Source organism: Barbus barbus (assembly GCF_936440315.1).
Source record: "Barbus barbus genome assembly, chromosome: 19".
NCBI lineage: Eukaryota > Metazoa > Chordata > Actinopteri > Cypriniformes > Cyprinidae > Barbus > Barbus barbus.
In genome coordinates, this window is record NC_136747.1 from 23,349,569 (window position 1) to 23,372,075 (window position 22,507).

At 35.9% G+C, this 22,507-nt stretch overlaps 1 protein-coding gene across 2 annotated transcripts; it reads left to right on the forward strand.

The window, feature by feature from the left end:
• Positions 1-96: 96 nt before the first annotated feature.
• On the forward strand, positions 97-21,917 carry LOC306885561 (heat shock factor protein 1-like). 2 transcript variants are annotated; one of them, XM_079442172.1, is made up of 14 exons: positions 97-515; positions 1,004-1,112; positions 1,974-2,110; positions 6,827-6,951; positions 10,877-10,952; positions 12,560-12,621; positions 12,822-12,909; positions 13,003-13,136; positions 13,893-14,126; positions 16,067-16,144; positions 17,354-17,459; positions 18,639-18,686; positions 19,224-19,269; positions 20,081-21,917. In XM_079442172.1, exons 1-14 carry the CDS (start codon positions 390-392, stop codon positions 20,275-20,277), a joined length of 1,566 nt encoding a protein of 521 aa, XP_079298298.1. In that variant the 5' UTR covers positions 97-389; the 3' UTR covers positions 20,278-21,917. The 2 variants fall into 2 exon arrangements, with proteins under 2 accessions (XP_079298298.1, XP_079298299.1); XM_079442173.1 differs by lacking the exon at positions 16,067-16,144 and having other exon boundaries at positions 105-515.
• The last annotated feature ends 590 nt before the right edge of the window (positions 21,918-22,507 follow it).

Here is a 22,507-nt window from a genome sequence, read left to right on the forward strand (position 1 = left end):
CACATTTAAACAAATCATTTTAAGATTTTATATGCTTTTACTTATGTATTTTATGTTTGAACTCATTTTAAAAATGTATGATATTTTTAAAAACGCGTCGCGGTGGCGTCATCAGAGCGCGACTCTTCTCAGCGCTGCTTGTTTCTACGCAGTGGGGATTTAATGGAAATTTCCACTACTCCTGAATGATCAAAAACACTTCTTCGGGTTAATTTAATCGTATTTATCGCTATCTAAACGACAGTCGGGTACCCCGAGGTTGAAATAGAATCAGGTCGGTGTATTTGAAGAGCGTAATCTGCGTTCGTACAGCGTGCAACTCTGCTCTCCGTCTGTGACTCATAACAGAGGTGTAATTATTGCCAGAAACGATCACTAAACTATCTGTGATGGAGTATCACAGCGTGGGGCCCGGAGGTGTGATGGTCTCGGGTAGTAATGTACCTGCGTTTCTGACCAAACTCTGGACGCTGGTGGAGGATCCGGACACAGACTCGTTAATCTGCTGGAGTCCAGTAAGTTTAGAGCCTGATTGTGGGTTTAAGGAAGGTTTAAAGATCTGGATTGCAGTTAGATTCATTTGTGATGAGCTGGTGTAGGCCTGAACCAGCACGTCCTAAAATAACCTCTGATATGGAGGCGCAGGAACCTGAATTTACTGTAGCTTTTACCGAGTGTTATTAGTGGCCCTGTTGATACTTGGGTTAAAAGTGCTCCTAATTGGTTTATATTCAGTCGTCATGTACCAGTTTAAGCTTAAACCAGAGACACAAAATAAACTCTGATAAGACCATGCCAAAAGTTTTGATTTAATATTATTTGCCACTTGTCTAAATCTGGAGTATTATAAGTGGATTTTCCTGGTGCTTGTGTTTGTTTAAGCTTATTTTCTGGAAAGGCTACAGATCTGTTTCAGTTTCAGAATGAACTGAAGTGGTTTTGAATCTTTGGACATCTTGTAGATCTGTTGTTGATGTTTTAATCACTTCTGATCTGTTTTCAGGGCGGCAACAGCTTCCACGTGTTCGACCAGGGCAGGTTTTCCAAAGAGGTTCTGCCGAAATATTTTAAGCACAATAACATGGCCAGTTTTGTTCGCCAGCTCAATATGTGTAAGTATAAGAAAATTCTGTACCTAAATCTCTAGCTCAGATGAAGTCTTCGTGTTTAAAATCCGTCTCAAGATATATTTGTTTGCTGAGGACTATTTTTAAAGATCAAGCTTGAGCAGATGTATTTGTGTTGTTTTAATGCAGGCAGTATGGAAGATTTGTATTTTTTTTGTTGGAAATTGCAAAAATGTGGATGAATATCAATATTTTAAGTCAGTTTATTTTTATAGCTTTTTTCACAAAACACATTTTCAAAACCGCTTTACAGTGTTCCATTATGTTAATCTGTGATTGTCTACATTTAACAGTTTAGATGTAACCCTGGACCACAAAACCAGTCTAATGTAGCAATACCCAAAAATACGGGTCAATATGGGTCAAAATGATCAATTTTTCTTTTATTTCAAAAATCATTAGGATATTAACTAAAGATCATATTCCATGAAGATAAGTTGTAAATTTCCTACCGTAAATATCAAAACTGAATTTTTGATTAGTAATATGCATTACTAAGGACTTCATTTGGATAGCTTTAAAGGTGATTTTCTCAATATTTCGATTTTTTTTTTGCACCCTCAGATTCCAGATTTTCAAATAGTTGTATGTCGGCCAAATATTGTCCAATCCTAACAAACCAAAGCTTATTTATTCAGCTTTCAGATGATGTAAAAATCTCAATTTCGAAAAACTTTTACCCAAATGGTTTTGTGGTCCTGGGTCACATTTGATAATAACAGTTAATTTTATTTTATAGAGCACTTTATGCAGTATTCTTTATATACTTAAACTCATTGAGTTTAAAGCCTAAATCAGTTAATATGTGATACCTGTGCTTATAACATGTTAATATATTCCTCATAGATGGTTTTCGGAAAGTTGTCCATATCGAGCAGGGTGGGCTGGTAAAACCAGAGAAAGATGACACAGAATTCCAGCATCCATATTTCATCCGTGGACAGGAGCATCTGCTGGAGAACATCAAGAGGAAAGTCACAACGGTAGGTAAAAACTCTTGCCTTTCCTGTAACATCTGAGAATATATGAGTGGGGTGTTTATAAGAGAGGAGCCGCAGTGACCTTGAGTTTTGAATGATCTCCAGGTTTTTATAATTAGTTGGTATTTCGGAGGGGCTTTTTTGATCCAAAGCAGCTTTACAGTCAGGCTGAAGCTCATTTAGGACACAGTCATGATGTCAGACCACTAATGCGGTCTGAATTGATCTGGGTTTTGGGGGGGGGATTCCCTGCTGCTCATGTTCAGCTTTGAACTTTGAATCATTTTCTCCCACAGGGAAAACACAAAGTGGGATTATAAATGAACTTTTCTTACTGGACTCTAACAGAGGCTTTCCAACATTGTGTAGCTTGTAATATAGGTGTGTAACTAGCAGTGAAGGCTTTCTTTTGCTGTTTTTCTTTTTCTATGTCATGTATGCTTGAAGAATTTGAGTGATATATTTGCCATTTTCTGACTTTAATAAATATGTTCTTGGACAAAGGTTTTTAAAGTAGGGTACAGAAATATTATACTAAATATTTAAAATTTATTTTATCTTATTTTATTCAACCTATTTAAGTAATATATCTATATTTTTTCACATTTATTAAATTTGATGTCTCATTCTGCTATCTGACTAGTGGTCAGAAATCATTGGATTAATCATAAATCAATTTGGTTTATTATAATGACAGCCCTAATTTGTAACAGTCAGAATGGGTGGATGGTATGCATATTGGGATTGTGTGATTATGAGGCGCTGGGCTAGACAAAAGTGAAGTGAATGTGGAGAGAGAGAGAGAGAGCGCGAGTGTGTCCGAGAGAGAGAGAGAGAGCTAATAGTTGGGTAAATGTGTGCTGAGATTGAAGCGATGTGGCTTGGTAAACGTGTTATTGCCAGTATAAAGGCTCATAACAGCTGAATTAAAACAAAAGAATAATAAGGATTATGTCTCATTCCTGGCGGAGATGTGAAAGGTTCTGTTTCCTTAAACTAGTCATGCATTTCTTTATTTCAACACACTTGCAGGTAAATCCTAGTATTTTAAATTTGCGATTAATCGTGATTCATCACAGTCCATGACTCTGATTAACGCGATACATTTTTTGAATTGATTGACAGCACTAATATATATATATATATATATATATATTTATTTATTTATTAGGGATGGGAAGATTCCCCGATTTGCTCGGTGCATCGGCCAAAAAAGTTAACGATGTGATGCATCGATTTAAAAAGTGTGCATCGGATACACTTTGGCATTTGTATTGCGATGCATCGTTTCTAACATATTTGTATCTGTAAAAAACTATTTATTTATATTTAATTACTAGTGGATTCTACACTTTTATTGTTTAGAAAGTGACCAATAATCTGTGACCAATATTTTATATGTAGATTGATTTCTCTCGAAACTGTTTCCCAAGCGTGTTTTCTCATCACTGCCGCGCATGAATATGTCGGATCACAACAACACTGCGGAGACCTGAGGAAAAAACGGGGATTAAAGTCCAAATCCTGACTTGAAATGCTTAAGATTTTAACTTTTAGATTCAAGATTCAAGTAGTGAAATGTAAGTCAGGTCCGCTCCAAGGACAGTGCAATTATATAGAATACAAAACACCGAATGTACATAAATATTAAGAAAAAGAAAAGTGGAAAAAATAAAAAGATAAGATAAAAAATATAAACCTAAATGTGCAGGTCAGTATGTTGTTGACTTAAATAATAATATAAGGAATGTGCAAAAAAAGTTGTACAGGGTATTCACATAGCAGCAATACGAGGTAGAACAAATTATGAATAACTTATTGATATAGTGATATTTACATGGAGTCATGTGATGTAATGACACAGTTAGAGTTTAGGAGCCTGATGGCCTGGGGGAAGAAGCTCCTCCTAAGTCTTAGTTTAGTGATTGTTATTGCTTTAAAGAGCAATGTTAGATTGTAATGCTCTAATGCTATCTGTTCTAACTATAAAAGTTCCAACGTTATAAAACCAGAGAGAAAGGCTGCATGGCTATGATAGTATGTGAGAGAGTCAGTGGTAATATCATTGCATTCCAGTGAGCTTACCTTAGCGTGACAGTTCTCCTGCCCTGAACCAGGTTAGTTTTCCAGCATAAGTAGCCACAGTGACTGAGGTTGATGCAGCAGCTCTTAAGGAAACAGCAGCCAAAACAACCTAATAACCAGCTGCTGTGATGTCTGTTCATCAAGAACAAAAGAAAAAAGAGGAAATCAATAACTATTTTAGTTTTAAGGATTCAGCTGTATTTAGTTTAGAATTTAGTGTTTGATAACTTTATTCAGTTTCTGTATATTTCTGCTGAGGGGCACAGGTAGTTAAATATGACATTTATTATAATGGGTTTATGTGAAGATTGTTTTAAGTTCACTTAAATTAGAAGTTATTTTTAAATTCTAATAAATGTTCAAATTGATAGCTCCTAATTATAATGTAAAGTTGATTGGCTATAGTCAATGGTTAAATATTAGGGGGAAACCTTTTTATAGGGAAATCATTATTAATTGGTGTCAGTGATACTGGCCTTCAGTCATAAAAATAAAGATGCCATTAAACAAATAATAAAAATATGCTGTCTTTGTTTGTTTGTACATTAATTTAAAGATTGAAAGTGAAATTATTGCAATATAAAAGTATATTTAAAAACTTTTTCTATATTTTATCTAGAAAAATGTTAGGTTTTTAATTGAGCGACAGCACTAGTTTATATAAAATATATTTGTATAATATAAAATATAATAATATAAATATATAAATGTATGTCCATGTAAATATTTTCAAAATATATACTGTATGTGTGTGAATTTATATATACATAATAAATAAACACTGGACACACACATATTATGTAAACAAAAACTCAAATTTTGCATACGATTAATCTCGATTAATCGTTTGACAGCACTAGGGGTGTCCCCGAGTTAGGATTTTCATATTCGAATCGGAGATTTCGACTCTTGCCGATAGTCGAATCATATGTTTGGGGGCGGGGACAAAATGCATTACATTCCATACATTACGTTAACACACAGGGAAAAGGTGTAACGGATGCCTCGCAGATAATGTTTTATGTTTTGATTAAAAGATAGTTAACATTAAACGTAAGCAAAACCCTAAGAATTCACAACATTTTTACAATAGTGCTCTCGTTATAACGTTAGCTTATGTAAATGACAGTAGTTATTAATCTTCTGCATTTCTGTTTTGAGCCATACCCGCTGAAGATGACCAGTAGAGTGAAGCATTTGATAGCAGGTTTATAATCAATTGGATTTAACGTAGCATTTATCGCATATAGAATACGCTTCGTTATTTATACAACATAACGTTAATATTGCGACTTATAAGCTATCTGCACAAAATCCCCCGAATGCATAAGTGAACGAGTCTGTGTGGCTCTGAATGAACTCCTTTTGTGGACGCGTTCTTCTCACAACAACGTGCAGAAACAGGCAACTAAACTCTAAAAAGTTTCAGCGTTTTATTATAATAGTGTTCTCATTATAATGTTATGTATATGTCAGTCCCAGTCATAATTATTAACATTATGCATTGCACTGCGTACTGAAGAGATAATCACTGTTTAGTAGGCTACAATGAAGCGCTTACTGCAGCTTATACTCTTATACAAGATACATAATATATACACAATATATAAACCGGCTGAAATGTTTCTGATGTGTCTGAAATCACTTGTACCCTACCTGATTTGAGTCTTGTTAAAGATTTAAATCCCTGCCGCCAAGATGCTCCTCTGTGGGTCACGGATTATGGAAAGTGAAACTTAAATCTATAGGGGTGATTGGATTTATTTACGCATGTAAAAACATTTTTTTAAAGCTTCCTTTTTTTCAGATTCTTATTTACAGCATTATCACAATAGGCTGTATATGAACTTATTGGGAGAAAACTGGTAGTTCTATGTGAAATTAGACATCTGAGCACCCCCATATAGCCAAAATGGCATGGTCCTAACACCCCACGAATATTCGACTGTGAGTCGAATCGGTCTCCTCCTGTCGAAGCATCAAATCTTCGACTATTCGGGGTCACCCCTAGACAGCACAAATAAATAAATATATAAATATAAGACAGACAGACAGATAGATAGGTAGGCCTATATTTAGTTATTTAGTATAATGGAGTAAATGGAAAGCAGGAATTAAGCAAACCATTTAAGAAACACACTAGGTCTGTTTGGATATTTGTGGTTTGTATATTTCCATTCAGAAGTTTCTGAGTGCACGGAGTCTGGTCATTGGTAACCAGATCAAGTTTTGTGTGTGTGATGGTTTCCACGTGCTCGGCTGTGTTTCCTTGGACCACTTTGAATCCCGATGCCCCTCTTTTTCACGTTGGCTCAATGACAGATTGCGATAATCAGCAGGTCTGAGAGGAAGCCAGCTGGAGACGTGTGGATTAGAGGCCGAGGTTCTGGGGCACTTAATCTGACGTCACTCTGATGCTCCATCGACTCCACTTTCCAACCCTCCGATTTATAGTGTTTCCTCTCCCGCTCTGTCCAAATGTCCAGCTCGGGGCGGAAATCAAACCATTAACACATGCTTTCCACTAGTGAGGGTTCAGAAACGGGTCATGACAGACTCGACTGAGCTCTCCAATCACACACACACACACTCCTCAGTCTGTATCTTTGACGTTTTCATTGTGTCCATCTGCAGGTGTCGAATATTAAACACGAGGACTTCAAGTTGAGCACTGGAGAAATGTCTAAAATTATCACAGATGTCCAGCTCATGAAGGGCAAGCAGGAGTCAATGGACTCCAAAATCAGCACACTCAAACAGTAAGTCACATTGCAGTCACATTGGCCAAAACATTTGACTCTTTCTCCATTTCCTCTTCCGGTTCTAGATTAATTTGGTCTAAACTGGATTTCATTTAGTTCCTAAACCTACTGGGAAAAGTTTGGAACATTTGGCTTGTTGTCAGCCAAGACTTTAGTCCTTATTAAAGAAATTATAAGAATTTTTCTTTGTTATAATAATATTAAATATATTAAAGTTGCTGACTTTTATTTAATGATATTTAAATATTTCATAATATTTAAATGAGTTAAGTATTTTTGCATGTTTGCCCAATGGGCTTCCTAGTGAGTTCAGAACTATGAGTGCATTTTGTTTTATTATTTTTTTTTATTATTATTTCACACACACTGGGGTATAAATTCAGATCAGTGTTATTTTAGTATTGAGGTACTATAGTAGTTTTTATTAACTTTTGAAAGTGTGAATATTTAATACCTAAAATAATCTTTTCTGCATTGTAATTGTGTGTTTGTCCAGTAGACTTCCATAGTAAGTTCAGAACTGTGAGCACATCTGTTTAGGCATCTTTATTTATTTAATTATTCAATATATTTATGCACACTGAGGTAAAATTCAAATTCACATCATTGTTATTTTAAATATCAGTGAGATACTATGATAGTTTTTATTAATATTCTGAATTAGTTTTTATTTTTACATGTTCTGTTTTCATTTTTAGTTAAACTTTTAGTCATAATTTTAGTTTTAGGTTAATTAAAGTGACTGCTGGATATATCCAAACTGGCATTCATGTAGTTCCTAAAACTGCTGGGAAAAGTTTGACTGATGTAACCGTTGGCTTGTTGACGGCCAAGCGGTTAGTCTTTATCCAGTGTTACGCCGGGTAGATGTCAATAGCAGTTCAAAGTGTAGTGCTTAAGACGTGAATGTGGGTTAATCTCTGCAGAGTTTGTGTCTGCTTATTAATGCACCTTTTTAAGTCCTGTTAGTCATGGCCCTAAAATGGATGGCCGTCCTCACACCAGTGTGACGTGGTTCGACAGCTGCTCTCAGCTTGTCTGAGGGCATTTTGTCACTTTACGCCCTCACAGCTGGACGGGTCTCTAGGGTTTGTCACGTGTTTGTCTCACACACACACACAGGAATGGTCAGCTGGTACACACACAGGCAGAATATTACAAATGTCAACCCTGCAATTACTTAGTTGTATGAATTTTTGAGTTTTAGACTTCTGAATATGTTACAGATTTCTGAAATCCAACAAATCATCTTAAATGTTTGTTTTTTTTTTTTTTATAAATGAATGTCAGCCAATCTAATGTTCTAACACCTTGTGTAAGTTTTAAATTAATTTAACTGATTATACATTTTAAATTCATGTCAATGATTGTAATGTGTTTTCTGCTGTAGTTAATGTTAACATGTAAGATTAAGAGGTTTCTGCATTAAAATAATATTAACAATATTGAAATTACACCTTGAATTTTATTTAATAGTTCATAATATATAATAATATAATAAATAATACACTTTTTGTATTTTATTTCTGTTTGTTGTTATGGTAACGGCTGTATTTTATTTGGATTTTTTATTTGGATTGTAACAATTTTGAAAGTCTGTTTTGGCTTGAAGGAGATTTTAAAGGAACTTGCCTCCAATTTGTGTATTTCTGAGTTGGAATGGAGATTCACCCTGTTTAAAGGAATCCACACCTGCCCCTATAAACCCCCGTCCCATCTGCTGAGGGATGAGCGGGGGGAGGGCACGTGATGGGAGGAGGGGACTCTTAAAGTGCTTCTTCCTGCACTGTGCTGTTTAACAGATGAACAACGCTGGGTTATAATGCAGCAGAGTCCTCTCGTAATCTCTGTCTCTTGCTCGATATAAGAGACTCATTCGCAGGGAGTCCATGAGATGAATGTCAGACACAGATGATGTCACTCAAGTCAAATATTCCTGATACTTTACACCGACCAAAAAGAAAAAACTCTGGATTTACTTGGAAATCATTTTTACATAGAAACTGATTGTAAATTTTACAAACTAAGTAATGGCTTTAAAAAATATGTTTTAAAGGGATAGTTCATCCAAAAATGAAAATTTGATGTTTATCTGCTTACCCCCAGGGCATCCAAGATGTATGTTTCTTCAGTAGAACACAAACAAAGATTTTTAACTCAAACCGTTGCAGCCTGTCAGTCATATAATGGCAATCAATTGGACCCACGTCTTTGAGAGTCAAAACAACACACACAGATAAAACCAAATTAAACCCTGCGACTCGTGATGATACATTGAGGTCTTAAGACACGAAACGATCTGTCTGTGCAAGAAACTGAACCGTATTTATATAATTTTTTTACTTCTGATCCACCGCAATGTCCAACTGTCCTGAGCGTGTTCACAACAGCTGGCGTGTTATGGTGCAAACGTGCTCTGGCATAGTAGACGCATGCGCGGAAACGATCTGATGCACGTATGTCACTCATTGTTTACAAATTCAGTTTCTTGCACAGACTGATCGTTTCATGGCTTAAGACCTCAATGTATCATCACGAGATGCAGGGTTTAATTTGGTTTTGTCAGTGTATGTTTTTTGTTTTTTAACTCTTAAAGCCGTTGGTCCCATTGACTGCCATTATATGACCGACAGACTGCAACGGTTTGAGTTAATAGTCTTTGTTTGTGTTCTACTGAAGAAACAATGTCACCTACATCTTGGATGCCCTTGGGGTAAGCAGATAAACATCAAATTTTCATTTTTGGGTGAACTATCCCTTTAAGTTTAAAATTTGTAGAATACTTAGTCCGCACGCTCTCAAAAACCAAAAAGTCACAAGCGAGATGAAAGCAGTGTAAGCAATTTACTGAAAAAAAAGAAGGCAGACGTTTCGGTCACATGTTGACCATTTTCAATGCCAAGCTAACAATGTTGGAACTAGGAGCCATCTTGATTTAGGAGATTGCATGATGGTTAGTTAAATGTGAGAATCGGTCCACAAACTAAAGTGTGACTTAAATATATACACCATGCAGTTGTTTGTGTTTTTGTTCATGAACTTGTAGGATTTCTTTGGCATTGTGTTGTGTTTGAATTTTCTATTTCCACCACAGTGATGTTCAGTATTTTCCTGTGGTTTTGTTCCTGTGTGCTGGACTGTGTTCGGGCTGTGTGTCTGTGGTCATATTGGACTCGCGAGCGCACACTTAAAATGCCATTTTATCAGTGTCAGCAGAGTTTAAGGGAAGCAGGACTTACTCAGGCCCCGTCCACATGGAGACACATTTAGCTTTATACGCAAAAATTTTGTATCGGATTAGCATTTCGTCCAGACGACTATTTTATTTTAAAACCAGGTCCCAGAGTGGATAAATTTGAAAACGCCACCTTTGCATTTTCATGTGTAAGCCAATCCGTATATTTTGTGAAACGATGATGTCATCACCCCACATCTCAAACCTAGTCAGACACCGCCATGTCACGTAACGGCAACAACAACATGAACAAACACTGAACGATTGTCTTTTTATTAACTAACATTAACACAGATTGTTTCATGTTCATTTGAATACCGTGTGCAAGGTTTATGCGCATAGTCCAAGTCATCTTCTCCGTTTTTAGTGTATCTCTGTGGTAGAATTACAGCGCCACATACTGGTCTGGCATGTATACTACATCGTTTGTTTCATGGTTTCGTGTGTACGCAGATATTTCTTGAGACGAGGAAAAAAAAGATTGGATGGGGAAAGCGCTGACTTGGTGTGGATGTAGCCTCACAGTCACCCTGAAAAAACAACTGCCCCAGAGTTTTTTTCAGTAGCGTTTAGTGCTGTATTTGTCATGTTTATTCCTTGTGAACAAAACATACATGAAAATTTCATTTTCTAACTGAACTCATTGCCTGAAACTTTATATTTCATCTTTCTGTCTCTCTCCCACAGTGAGAATGAGATGCTCTGGAGGGAAGTTGCCACTTTGAGACAGAAACATTCTCAACAGCAGAAAGTCGTCAATAAGGTAAAATCAGCAAACTTTCTCCTGTTTTCAGAGTGACAAATGCAATTGTTGTCAAGTCACCTTTATTTATATAGCACTTTTAACTATACAGATTGTCAAAGCACTTAAGAGTATCAAATTGGAGGATACTAATAAGATTAAACACTCAATTTTCAGTTAAAGGCATTTCGTTATTGAATTCAGAGATTCTAGTTTAGTTTAAATAGTATCTGTGAAATCAAATTGACGATAATCGCTAGAAATTAAGTGTCCCCAACTGAGCAAGCCAGAGGCAACAGCGGCAAGGAACCAAAACTCCCTCTGGGACAGAATGGAGAAAAAACCTTGGGAGAAACCAGGCTCAGTCGGGGGTCAGTTCTCCTCTGGCCAAACCTGTTCAATTCCAACCCCAGCCATGTCAGATTGTGTAAAGGGCTTATCTGATTCCCGTGGTCTTGTCCGTGGGGCATTTTAATTTACAACTTAATGTATTTGTTATATTTGTGTTTTATTCATTATTGAAATTATTCATTTTATATGATTTATTCATTTGCTATATTTGTATAGTTTAATGCATTTATTGTTTCTCTGCCTATTTTTATCATATATATTTGTTTGTTTATTATAATTTTAACTTAGTTCAATTCATTTAATATATATAATATTATATTATACTATTTATTTTAATGTATTTATTCATTTTTCATATTTGTATATAATTGCAAGTCTTTTTTGTCACTTATAAGTTCATCCATTCCAGCCTCACAGGCAGCCTGATCAGTTTAAAGTCAAAATGAAATGGCATAAGAATCATATTTTATTTCCAAAACATGACAGATGTAAAAAAATTCACCAATGGATCCTCTGCAGTGAATGGGTGCCCTCAGAATGAGTCCAAACAGCTGATGAAATCATCACAGTAATCCACACCACTCCAGTCCATCAGTTAAAGTCTTGTGAAGCGAAAAGCTGCATGTTTGAAAGAAACGAATCCATCAAGCTGTTTTTCAAACATCATACCTTTGCTTCCAGCTAAAACATGAGTCCTCTATCCATAATATTGCTTTCTTCACAATCAGTGAAACACTTTTCATCTGAATCAGGAGAGAAAACAGTCCAAACCTGTTCTAAACCAATATGTCTATGGATTTTGATGTGAAAAGACAACAAGGGATAGACGTTTTCACTAGAGGGAGTGTTATTATGGATTGTATTTTGGCCAGAAGTGATGGTTTGAAGTTAAAATGCCTTTTTAGGATTTGTTTCTTATAAACACACAGCTTTTCACTTCACAAGATGTTAATTGATGGACTGGAGTCACGTGGATTATTATGATGTTTTTATCAGCTGTTTGGATTCTCATTCTGGTGGCACCCATTCACTGCAGAGGATCCACTGATAATGCTAAATTTTGCCAAATGTGTTCTGATGAAGAAAGAAACTAACCTACATCCATATTTTACTGGACTCTACAGCTTTTAATGTAAATGGACAATGTTTTTTATTCTTAGATGTTTAACTGATGTATTTAAAAATAAGTATCATCTGAATGCATTTTAGAAGTGATATATTCATGAGAATGCCAAAGAAAAAACTTGTAATCGATTTTTTTTTCTTTGTTTCCACAGCTCATTCAGTTCTTGATCACACTGGCACGGTCCAACAGAGTCCTGGGAGTAAAACGAAAGATGCAAGTCAATCTCAGATTAACACATATATCCGCATTGATAGCAGCTTGCTATTTAACTGTAGTGTGGTACAGTATGTGAAATGTTGTTAACTGCGATTGTTGTCTGTTCTAGCTTTTGACCTCTTCTATTGTGCCCTTTGTTTTATGGGGGATTTTTTTTCCCCTCTCTCTCTCTCTTTCTTTTCTCTGTTTGTTCACAGGCCCCTGATGTTGAATGATGGGAGCTCCACGCACTCCATGCCCAAATACTCTCGGCAGTACTCGCTCGAGTCATCTCCTAATATCTCTGTGAGTCCTGCGTGCTTATATCTCAAATTCTTAGCTGAATTTTCCCATGATTACCAGATTTTTTAAGTGTAATGTATGTCGTCTTGTGTGTAGCCCTCCTCTACAGCTTTCACAGGAACGGGGGTCTTCACTTCAGAATCGCCTGTCAAGACAGGGCCAATCATCTCTGATATCACTGAACTGGCGCAGTCCATCCCTGTGGCCACAGAGGAGTGGATTGAAGACAGGCAAGTTTCAGCTTCTCTTATAGGGGCAATGGCTGAATCTCACAAATCTTCAAGAAAATGGGTCACATTATTATTATTATTATTATTATTATGACAATTAAGCACATTTTTCTCAAATTCTAGCGCAATTAGCAGTTTTTATTATTGTTATATGAAAATGTGTTATGAAGTATTTACACTGAAAAAATATTTTAAAACATTCTGAGGTTTCTGTACTTCATCACAGTATTTTTATAGTCATAAAAATCTTGTTGAATAATGGGAGTTACGAGATTTGGGAGCTGACTTGTCAAAATTAATGTCACAATGCATTAAAGGTTTATTCTACGAAAATAAAATGTATATATTCTATTTATTTTATATTATATAAATATATGCACTTTAATTGTTTTTGTAAAGAAAATAAAGCATGTTTTTTGTACAATGAAGAATTGTGACATTTTCTAGACAATTAAGCACCTTTTTTTTTCTAAAAATCCTCATTGCAGTGCAATTTTCCCCCATTATTATAATCTAAATATTTACAGTTTACAGTCACAGTTTTTATTACTATATAAACTGATGTGGACCAATGGGCTTGTTCTGTGATATAGTGATGAAGGAGCTACATAAGTTGTTTAAGTCTGTAAGTTACAATTGTCTAACCTTGTTGACATGCATAAACTCCAGGAGTTTAAAGAATGTTTGAAAATGTAAAATTTTTCTTGATTCTGTCTTGACACTTTTTTTTTTTTTTCTTTTTTTTTCCTCCCACAGAACAAGCCCATTGGTCCACATCAAGGAGGAGCCATCTAGCCCTGCCCACAGTCCTGAGGTGGAGGAGGTGTGTCCTGTTGAAGTGGAAGTGGGGGCGGTATCGGGTGTACCTGTGGACACACCCCTTTCCCCTACAACCTTCATCAACTCCATCCTCCAGGAGAGCGAGCCCATCACAGCCCCAAGCCCACCTCCCAGTGACCAGAAGTGTCTGAGCGTGGCCTGCTTGGACAAGTGAGTTAAACCAACAAATGCACATTCGATTAGGACAAAGCTACTGCTTCTCTGCTCCGTTTGAGTTCACAGCCTTCCCTTTCTGAGTAACACTATTCTCATATTTCCCTTTCTAACTGTGATCCTAAAATGGCTTCAGAAAGGATGGTTTATCCAAAAAAGAAAGTTCTGTTACCGTTAGCTCACTGATTTGTTTTCTGTGCAGCACAAAAAAGAAGCTGATCCTTTCACTACAATGAAAGTGGATGGTGACCACTTTTTCTGGCACATTCATTATACTTTTTTTTTTTTAATTGATTTTATTTTAACATTTGAGAAATTTCTTGGGAGTTTCTTCTCTTTGATCTTCTGCGGTGTCGAGTGTGTAGCGATTCTGTATGCAAACAAACAGATGGTCTAATCTGATTCAATGATCTATGCTAAGCTACGCTAAAAGTGCTACAGCCAGACCCAGAGATCGACTGAATGGATTCAAAAACGGTTTAACTCTAGGGGACTTGGAAAATGAGCCTATTTCCAAAAAAAGTGGAGTGTTCCTTTAAGGGTTCTAAAATATGGTCATGCGGAATAAGGCATTAATATGTGCTTTATAAGTACTAATACACAGTCAATATGCTAGTAATATGCATGTTAATAGTGAGAATTGATCCTTAAAATAAAGTGTTACTGGGAGGATTTATTTTAAGAATTACAATTATTGGTTTGCTCTCACTCAAAATGATCGTTAGACTTGAAATATATTGAATGAACTGAATCTACTAATGATACTTTGTTGTTGTTTTTTTGTCCAAGGGATGTTTTTACTGACTAAAACGAAGTATAAAGAAAAAAAGACACATTGTCATTACTTGAAATAAATAAATGTTAACTAAGATAAAATATAAAAAGTTTTTAAACTTTTTTTTTTTTAATTCATCTAGTTGTCAAGGCAACATTTCTCATTTAAGTTTAGTTTAACTTGAAGTACTAAAATAGCCTGAACTAAATAACTAAAAAAATCAAGTAAAATGAACATATAGACACATTTAAAATAACAAAGATGACAAAAACACATTCAAAATATTAACAAAAAATACAATAGTATATCAATGATGCTAAAACAACAGTTTTGTCCTTTTTAAAGCGTGAAAACTGTTACCGTCCACTTTCATTTGTATGGAAAAAGTATTGTGAACTTTCTCTTAGATTGCTAATTTTTAATTTTGTACAAAATAATTAAGTGTATTAAATGATGTGGGTGAGTATTTAATGACAGGATTTTCACTTCTAGGTAAATTATCTATGTCCACATCAGTCAGAAAAGCCAAAAAACTAATGAGCAGATCCTTTTTTAAAATGTCCTACAGAAGCATTACTCATTACTAACTGGCATTTGGCTGCTCGGCTTAGCCTGCCAGACCGGCATAGTGAGTAATACTAATACTTTTGCAGATATTCATGTGAGCCAGTGCATTATTTCATGTCAATTTATCTCATGACCCCTGTGCCACTGAATTTGAGGGCCTTTTGTTTTATAAGTATTTAAAGCGTAAGGTAATGTGTACTTGATTGTTGTTTTGTAAATGAATCAAACCCATGACATGAAAGCACTAATATACCCAAAGTCGCACTGTTAGCTGAACCTAAAATTAAAATTCATATGGATGCACATGAATTGAATTTGCTTTCAAGTTACTTTCCAAATCTTACGTAATTAGTCTAATTTTCAACACACACACATATATACGTGTATGTTTGAATTATATATAGACACACGTGTGTGTGTGTGTGTGTTTATATGTAAACCCAGTTCTGAACAATCTGTTCTTCAGCCTCACCTATATTGGCTCTAGTTCCTGTTCCACCTAAAACAGCCCCGTTTTTGTCTGTGGCAGAGGCCTGTTGATGTGTGTAGCACCCCCTGCAGTCCCCAGTGCCATGTTGTGCTTCTGTCTTTTCAGTTATCCTCAGATGTCTGAGATCTCTCGCCTTTTCTCCAGCTTCTCCTCCTCATCTCTACACCTCAGGCCTCATTCCGGGTCAGCATTTCAGTCGGCCGATCCGTCCCCAGAACGCCTGATGCTGTGCTTAATTATAAAGATGCTAACCACGCTTAGTTTGTCTTCTCAGGCTCGTTCGCTCATTTCTGCCCCAGAATACTTGAGAAATGGTGAATGCTGACTGGTTGTTGGTAGGCTCAGGTGTGCTGGAGGTTGTAGAGAGCAAAAAAAAAGGGTGTTCGTGGCCACTTGAGCTTAATTTGAGAAGTGCAACGTCATGATCACTCAATTTATGTCTAGTGGAAAGAAAGTGTGGAGTGTGGCATGGCATTTGAACCAAGATGCATGTTTTGTGCTCTTATTGAAACCTCCCATTACCCAATCACTCTTTGACCTCTGTTCCCTTCTCTGATTGGATACTAATGTGACGAGATCAGCAGCCCCGCCTCCCTCTATTGGCGGTTTGCCACTGCGTGGTACGACACGGCTCAGTTTGGCTCGTTTTGTGTTTCCGCTGCAGTTTAGTACCGCTTTAGAGTGGGCGGGATTATTCACGTGTCTTTATAGTTGTGCCGCCTCTACTGCCGTGACTCCTGAAAAACGTTTTAATTCTGCGTCGCTCCATCGCGCTCTCCCTGGATCCGCTCCTCGGCTATCAAAGAGAGGAACATCTGTACTTCCTCAACAGACAACAAAACAGCCATTTTTTTAAAAAGTTTAAAAAAGGTGCGTTCTGTAAAAACAGTTGCATTCGATCCTCCGCTGGCTGTGCTGATTTAAATCTAGCGGGTCTGTTGTGTCTCGTGCTGAAAGTTCAGTGACGCAGGCAGAGATGATTCTCTCCGGCCAATCAGTGATCAGCAGAGTTTACACGTCACGTTTTGGTAACGGTACGGCTCGCTTGGAACCTCGGCCGAGGTAGTACTAAAAAAAAAGTACCAGTTACTGTTCCCAGTGGAAAACCTGCCAAAGTGAGCTGTACTGAACCGTGCCGTACTATGCAGTGGAAAAGCGCCATATGACCTCGTCATCACAGTTTTGATCTTTCTGGGGACCGGCCTCTCTCACGTTTTCATAGGAGTGTATTTAAATGCTTCCTGTTATTGCTGAAGTGAAATTGCTGATTTCTATTAGCTCCTTAAAATGTTAAAGTAAACATTAAATGAGTGTTTAGGTTTTGAATATGGGAATCGGCTGGTTTGTGTGTGGTGTTTGAGAGATGGTTTTCTTTTTGTCTTTCTACCACAGGACAGAACTAAGTGATCATCTAGAGACCATTGACTCTGGAATAGAAAACCTTCAGCAGATCCTCAATGCTCAGTCCATTAACTTCGACACCTCGACTTTGTTTGATGTAAATATTGATTCAGTCTTTAACACCATATTCAAAAACTTTAAGTACTTTTAAAAGTATCCATTTAAAAGAAAAATATAGAGCTTTTATTAGTGTTGTTTTTGTTTGTCGTCATCTCTTTTTGTTTCTTTTCTTTTTTTACACTTATATAATTTGTGTATGTATGCCTGTAAAAATTGCTGTAGTTAAAGCTGCAGTCCGTAACTTTTTTTATTGGTTAAAAATGATCTGTAATATTTCATCAAGTACATAACCAGCCAGTGTTCAAAACTATCGCCTTACTTTAGCCCGATTCACAATGGTTAGCTTATAATAATGTTTTCTAATTTGAGTGGTACGGGTAGGTTTTCGGGGGAAATTTGAGTATGGCACTGCATCATTACGTCAGTAATTATATTCCAGTTTTAAACGTGCTTCTGATTACAGATAGCCTGAGATTACACAAGATTTGTATTCTAAAGAAAACCATTTAGAAGGGAGCATAGTTTGCTTTTGGGGTTAAAAGAATTTCTTAATATGAAATTCGAATGGCATGACAATTAGATTAGACTGTACAGAAATTGAAATCTACACGCTAATAGTCACGCAATGCTGATATTGTTAACATTAATAATTTGAGAATAAAGTAGAATAATAATAATTTGCACGGTTTTATGTGATATGAGCTAACGTTAACCGATCGTTAGATTTAATCACCATTGGTAGCGCGATTTATGGTAATGCTTTTTTCCTCAGTTGGTCAGAACAAACGTGGCAGACTTGTTACTCTCATTAATCTCATATTCACAATAAAACATTAGTTTGAATGTCAGATGGGCTCATACCATCCTTTCTACTGTTAAGGGTGAATCCTGATGACAGCGCTGCTCAGTGCATTTGTTGGCTGCATACAAGCTAGTTTTGAAAGGAAAAAAATAACTTTTAGCTTTTAGTATTTTTCCATTTAACATTCTCACTCGCTGTGAGAAATACGGCAAGCGGAGTGATACATGATACAAATGGTGAAGCGATTGGAGGAGCTCTGTTATCACTGTAATATCTCACTCTTATCAGCCAATCAGATTCAGAATCAGACCAGAAGGAACTGTTGTATGAATGATTTTTTAATACAGCATATGTATTACTTTGTCAGCAATATATTCTTCTTGTTGCTCTTAAACACTTTGTTGTGTTTCACAGATTTTCACATCATCTTCCGCTGATATGGATCTGGACTGCCTGGCTAGTGTAAGTTTTTTTACTTATTTATTAGTGGATTTTTCTTTTGTATTTTATATAAATTTATTTATTTATTATTTTGTAGTTCGTTTTTAGTTTTTTTTTTTTTTTTTTTTTTTTTTTTTTTTTCAGCTGTAATTTTTTTATATAGCACATATAAAGCATAGAGTTTATGGTCTTAACATTGAGAAATTGAGAGAGCAGACTGCTAGTGTGGTTAAGAAAGTTCAGTGTCTAACAGCTGCGTAAGAATGAACAGAATGCAGAGACTCTTAACAAACTCATCTGATCTTTTTAACAGAAAATATTTGACATGTTTCAAATGCTAGATGTTTATCAGATAGCTTGAGATAAAGATGTTTTAACTGCAGATTGCTGTAGGGTTCATTCCTGTCCATGCAATTTACTTTCACTCTGCATAAAAGCATCAGTTGTGTGGGAAGTAACTTTAACATCTTAATCTTTTCAGATGTGATGAGCACTTCTTCTCCAGAAATCTGCATATTGTTTGTCTTAGTTAACCATACATCTGCGATCTCTTTACAGATCCAGGACCTTCTGTCACCTGAACCCATGAAAGAAACCGAATCTGGTACAGACTCTAGAGATTCTGCATTTTTCATATTTAGGATGCTTGAAAATGAAAATTTTGTTTTAAATGCAAAGACATACATGACCCTGGACCACAAAACCAGTCTTAAGTCGCTGGGGTGTATTTGTAGCAATAGGCAAAAATACATTGTATGGGTCAAAATGATAAATTTTTCTGGTTTTGTGGTCCAGGGTCACATACACCATATAAATAAATAAGCAAGCAAGCAAAATTTATAAGAAATGAAAGCTGTAGTTGCCACTATTTTACCATAAAATATTATGGTAGCAATATTTTAGGTTGTACACTCTGAAATTAAATTTACGGTAAAAACAAAAAAACTGTATATTTCTTTAAATAATACCATGTTAATAGTAGTCATAAATGTTATTTCGGAACTGACGCATAAGATGCAACATAAAACCTATAAAATTATGTACATCATAATAAACGTAATTTTTCAAACTTAATTCCAGCCAATATAAAGTGTGTCACAGGAAATTGCGGGAATGCCAGTTTATGGTTTTTCAATGTAAATGACAAGAAGATTGTTTTTACTTCCAAAATATGCAAGTTATTGTCATCTAAAATATATATGCAATGTATATAGCATAAGTACATGTATATAGCAAGAGAACTTGCTGTTTACTACCTAACAGGTTTTTCCTGTACCATTTTATATCTTTTACTGTTAAAATGTCAATGTTTTTTTTTCTGCGTAGCAGTCTTTTGATATTTCGTAGCGTAAGAGGTGTTTTGTTTTTAGGCCACTAATGTCACCAAATGAAATTTGCACCATTGGTGTTTTCAGGCAAGCAGCTGGTCCAGTACACATCTCAGCCTGTAATTCTTCCTGACCCCGTCACCACTGAAACCTGTGGCACCAACCTGCCCATCCTTCTGGAGCTGGAGGATGACTCGTATTTCGATTCAGAACCAGACGAAGACCCGACCATCTCCCTTCTTAACTTCCAGTCCCCCGTCCCTGAAGACCCCAAGCTATCATAGAGATAGCGGCTTTTATAAAAGGATTTATGTCTGTGTGGGTTTTTTTTTAATTGTATTCTCAGCATTTAATTTTATTTTTGGTCATTTAACACGTCGGGGCTAGCCATATGATTGTTACTCTGGTATTTCCCTTCAGGTTTAGTCAGGGGTAAAAAATCTCTAAAAAGAATTAGAGAGAATTCAGTATTCCTTCTAAACCCTCTGTCATGGAGTTGAAACATTTTAAATTTATCGCCCAGGCTTAGTGTGCTTACCATTTATTTATCTGGATTGAATTTGAACCAATACTTTGAGATCTATTCTGAGCAATTCTCTTGCAGTCTGTCACCACTGTGAAACCTCAAGTTTGGCTTGTTGTACATGCATTTTTCTGCTGTTCTGATTGTCATTATTTGATCTAATTATGTTACGATGACCCCCAGATTGTTGTATTCAACACCTGGTCTCATAAGTATGCCAATTATTCATCTTCCAATAGATTTTCTTTGCAGTAAATGGAACGTTGGTTGAATATCTCATTGATATTGAAGTTGAAGCAAAGTAAAATAAATAACACTCACACACTCACATAGATTTTATAGCTAGAAAATGCAGTCAGTTTAGAAGCATAAAGAAACAATGTTATGTAAACTTGTCCAGCATCCCACAAATTATCGTCAAAGCCATATAATGTTTGATTTTGGTTAGTGATGATGGGTATGGATTCAAGGTGAATATTTGGAGGTTTTAATGAAAAGTTTTATACAGAAGTCAATTATCTTTTGCCGTTGAAAGTTCTAATAAGCAGGACAGCCAATGAGGCTGTATATAGGATGTATGTTTGAATATATACATAGTTTAGAGTCTGTATGTTTGTTTTTATGGAACAAATATATTTCAGACTTTGAAAAGATGTTCAACATGAATTACACAATACGTGTATTAAATAGTGACAGGTCATTTTATGCTTTTATAACAGGTATATATCAGATGATCCGATTTGAAGAATTTGTGCAATAATTCAACTCTTAACCAACTTTAACAGCAACACTGCTTTCTTTTAATCTCTTTTTTTTCTTTGTTTAGGAAAAGGAACTAAGATAAAATAGGGGAATCTCATTAAGACCTTATCCGGGCATATTTCACCTCAGAATCTAAAGGAAAAATAAATAAAGCCAATTTTTGGGCTATTTTATTATTATTATTATTATTATTTGGCTCTATTGTTGTTTTTATGCAAGTAAAATGTCATGAAAATAGGCTTCATTTTCCTTAAGCAAAAAAAAAAGAAAAGAAAATATCTAAAATATATATTTTTCCTCATGATTTTGGGAAAAATCTGACCTGGACCTTTTTGTGAGATTCACTTGTAAATTGGATACAAAAATAGCGAATTGAAATTGTATTTTTTGGTGCGATTTGTACACATGCTATGCCCTATAGACTTCTATCGTTCAACACTTGTTTATTTTTGGATGATCTGCGCGGTAGAGGAACTGGCAGGAAGTATCACTTGTTGATGGTTCTGATCATTTTCAGTCACATTCTAGTCATTGGATGACTGTCATAGCCAGAGAGACGTTAGGCATAAATTATTTTATTACGCATGTGGACAACACTTTGTGTATTGATATGTTTCAAATAAAAGATTTTTGAAAGTATTTGGAAATAGTCTGTTTCTTATTTCCCTTACTAGAACCTGCTAAATCAAGCTTTTGATTGTAGCCGGGTTTTCATGGATTCATGGCCATTAGCTGGCCAATCAGATGGTCTTTCACCAGACAGACCTTGTAAATCTTGATTAAAAGGATTAACTCTCCACTGCCAAGATTTTATTTTTCTTTAAAAGTTGGCCGTTTGTAGAGAAAAAAAGGCTGTGGCGAAAAACAGCTAGGAAAACTTTAACACCCATAATGCATTTGACTCGATCAGTCATTTAAACGGTCGGTCTTGTTTCAGGTAACACTGAAAAATAATACACGCTGTTTACTAATTTACATATACTGTCGACATTATTAAGCCCTTTCACACATACAGACTTTTCCAGAAAATTACCGGTAAATTGCCGTAAAGAGATCATGTGTGAACAGGACCTTTTCAAAAATACCGGTAAAGTCGTTCCGGTAATTTTACAGCAATTTACTGGTATTACTGTGTGAAAGGGCCTATTGTGAAAGTAAAAGGCTGGTTGAAAATCAGCAAACTTGTCCTTTAACCTATTTAAGGTTGTTAAACCTGCACCACATGCCAT

Bases quoted from the DNA above. Each gene is read 5' to 3' on its own strand.
- LOC306885561 (XM_079442172.1), top strand. From the start codon at position 390: ATGGAGTATCACAGCGTGGGGCCCGGAGGTGTGATGGTCTCGGGTAGT. The intron at 516-1,003 runs GTAAGTTTAGAG...ATCTGTTTTCAG, and splicing joins CGTTAATCTGCTGGAGTCCA to GGCGGCAACAGCTTCCACGT. The intron at 17,460-18,638 runs GTAAATATTGAT...TGTGTTTCACAG, and splicing joins ACACCTCGACTTTGTTTGAT to ATTTTCACATCATCTTCCGC.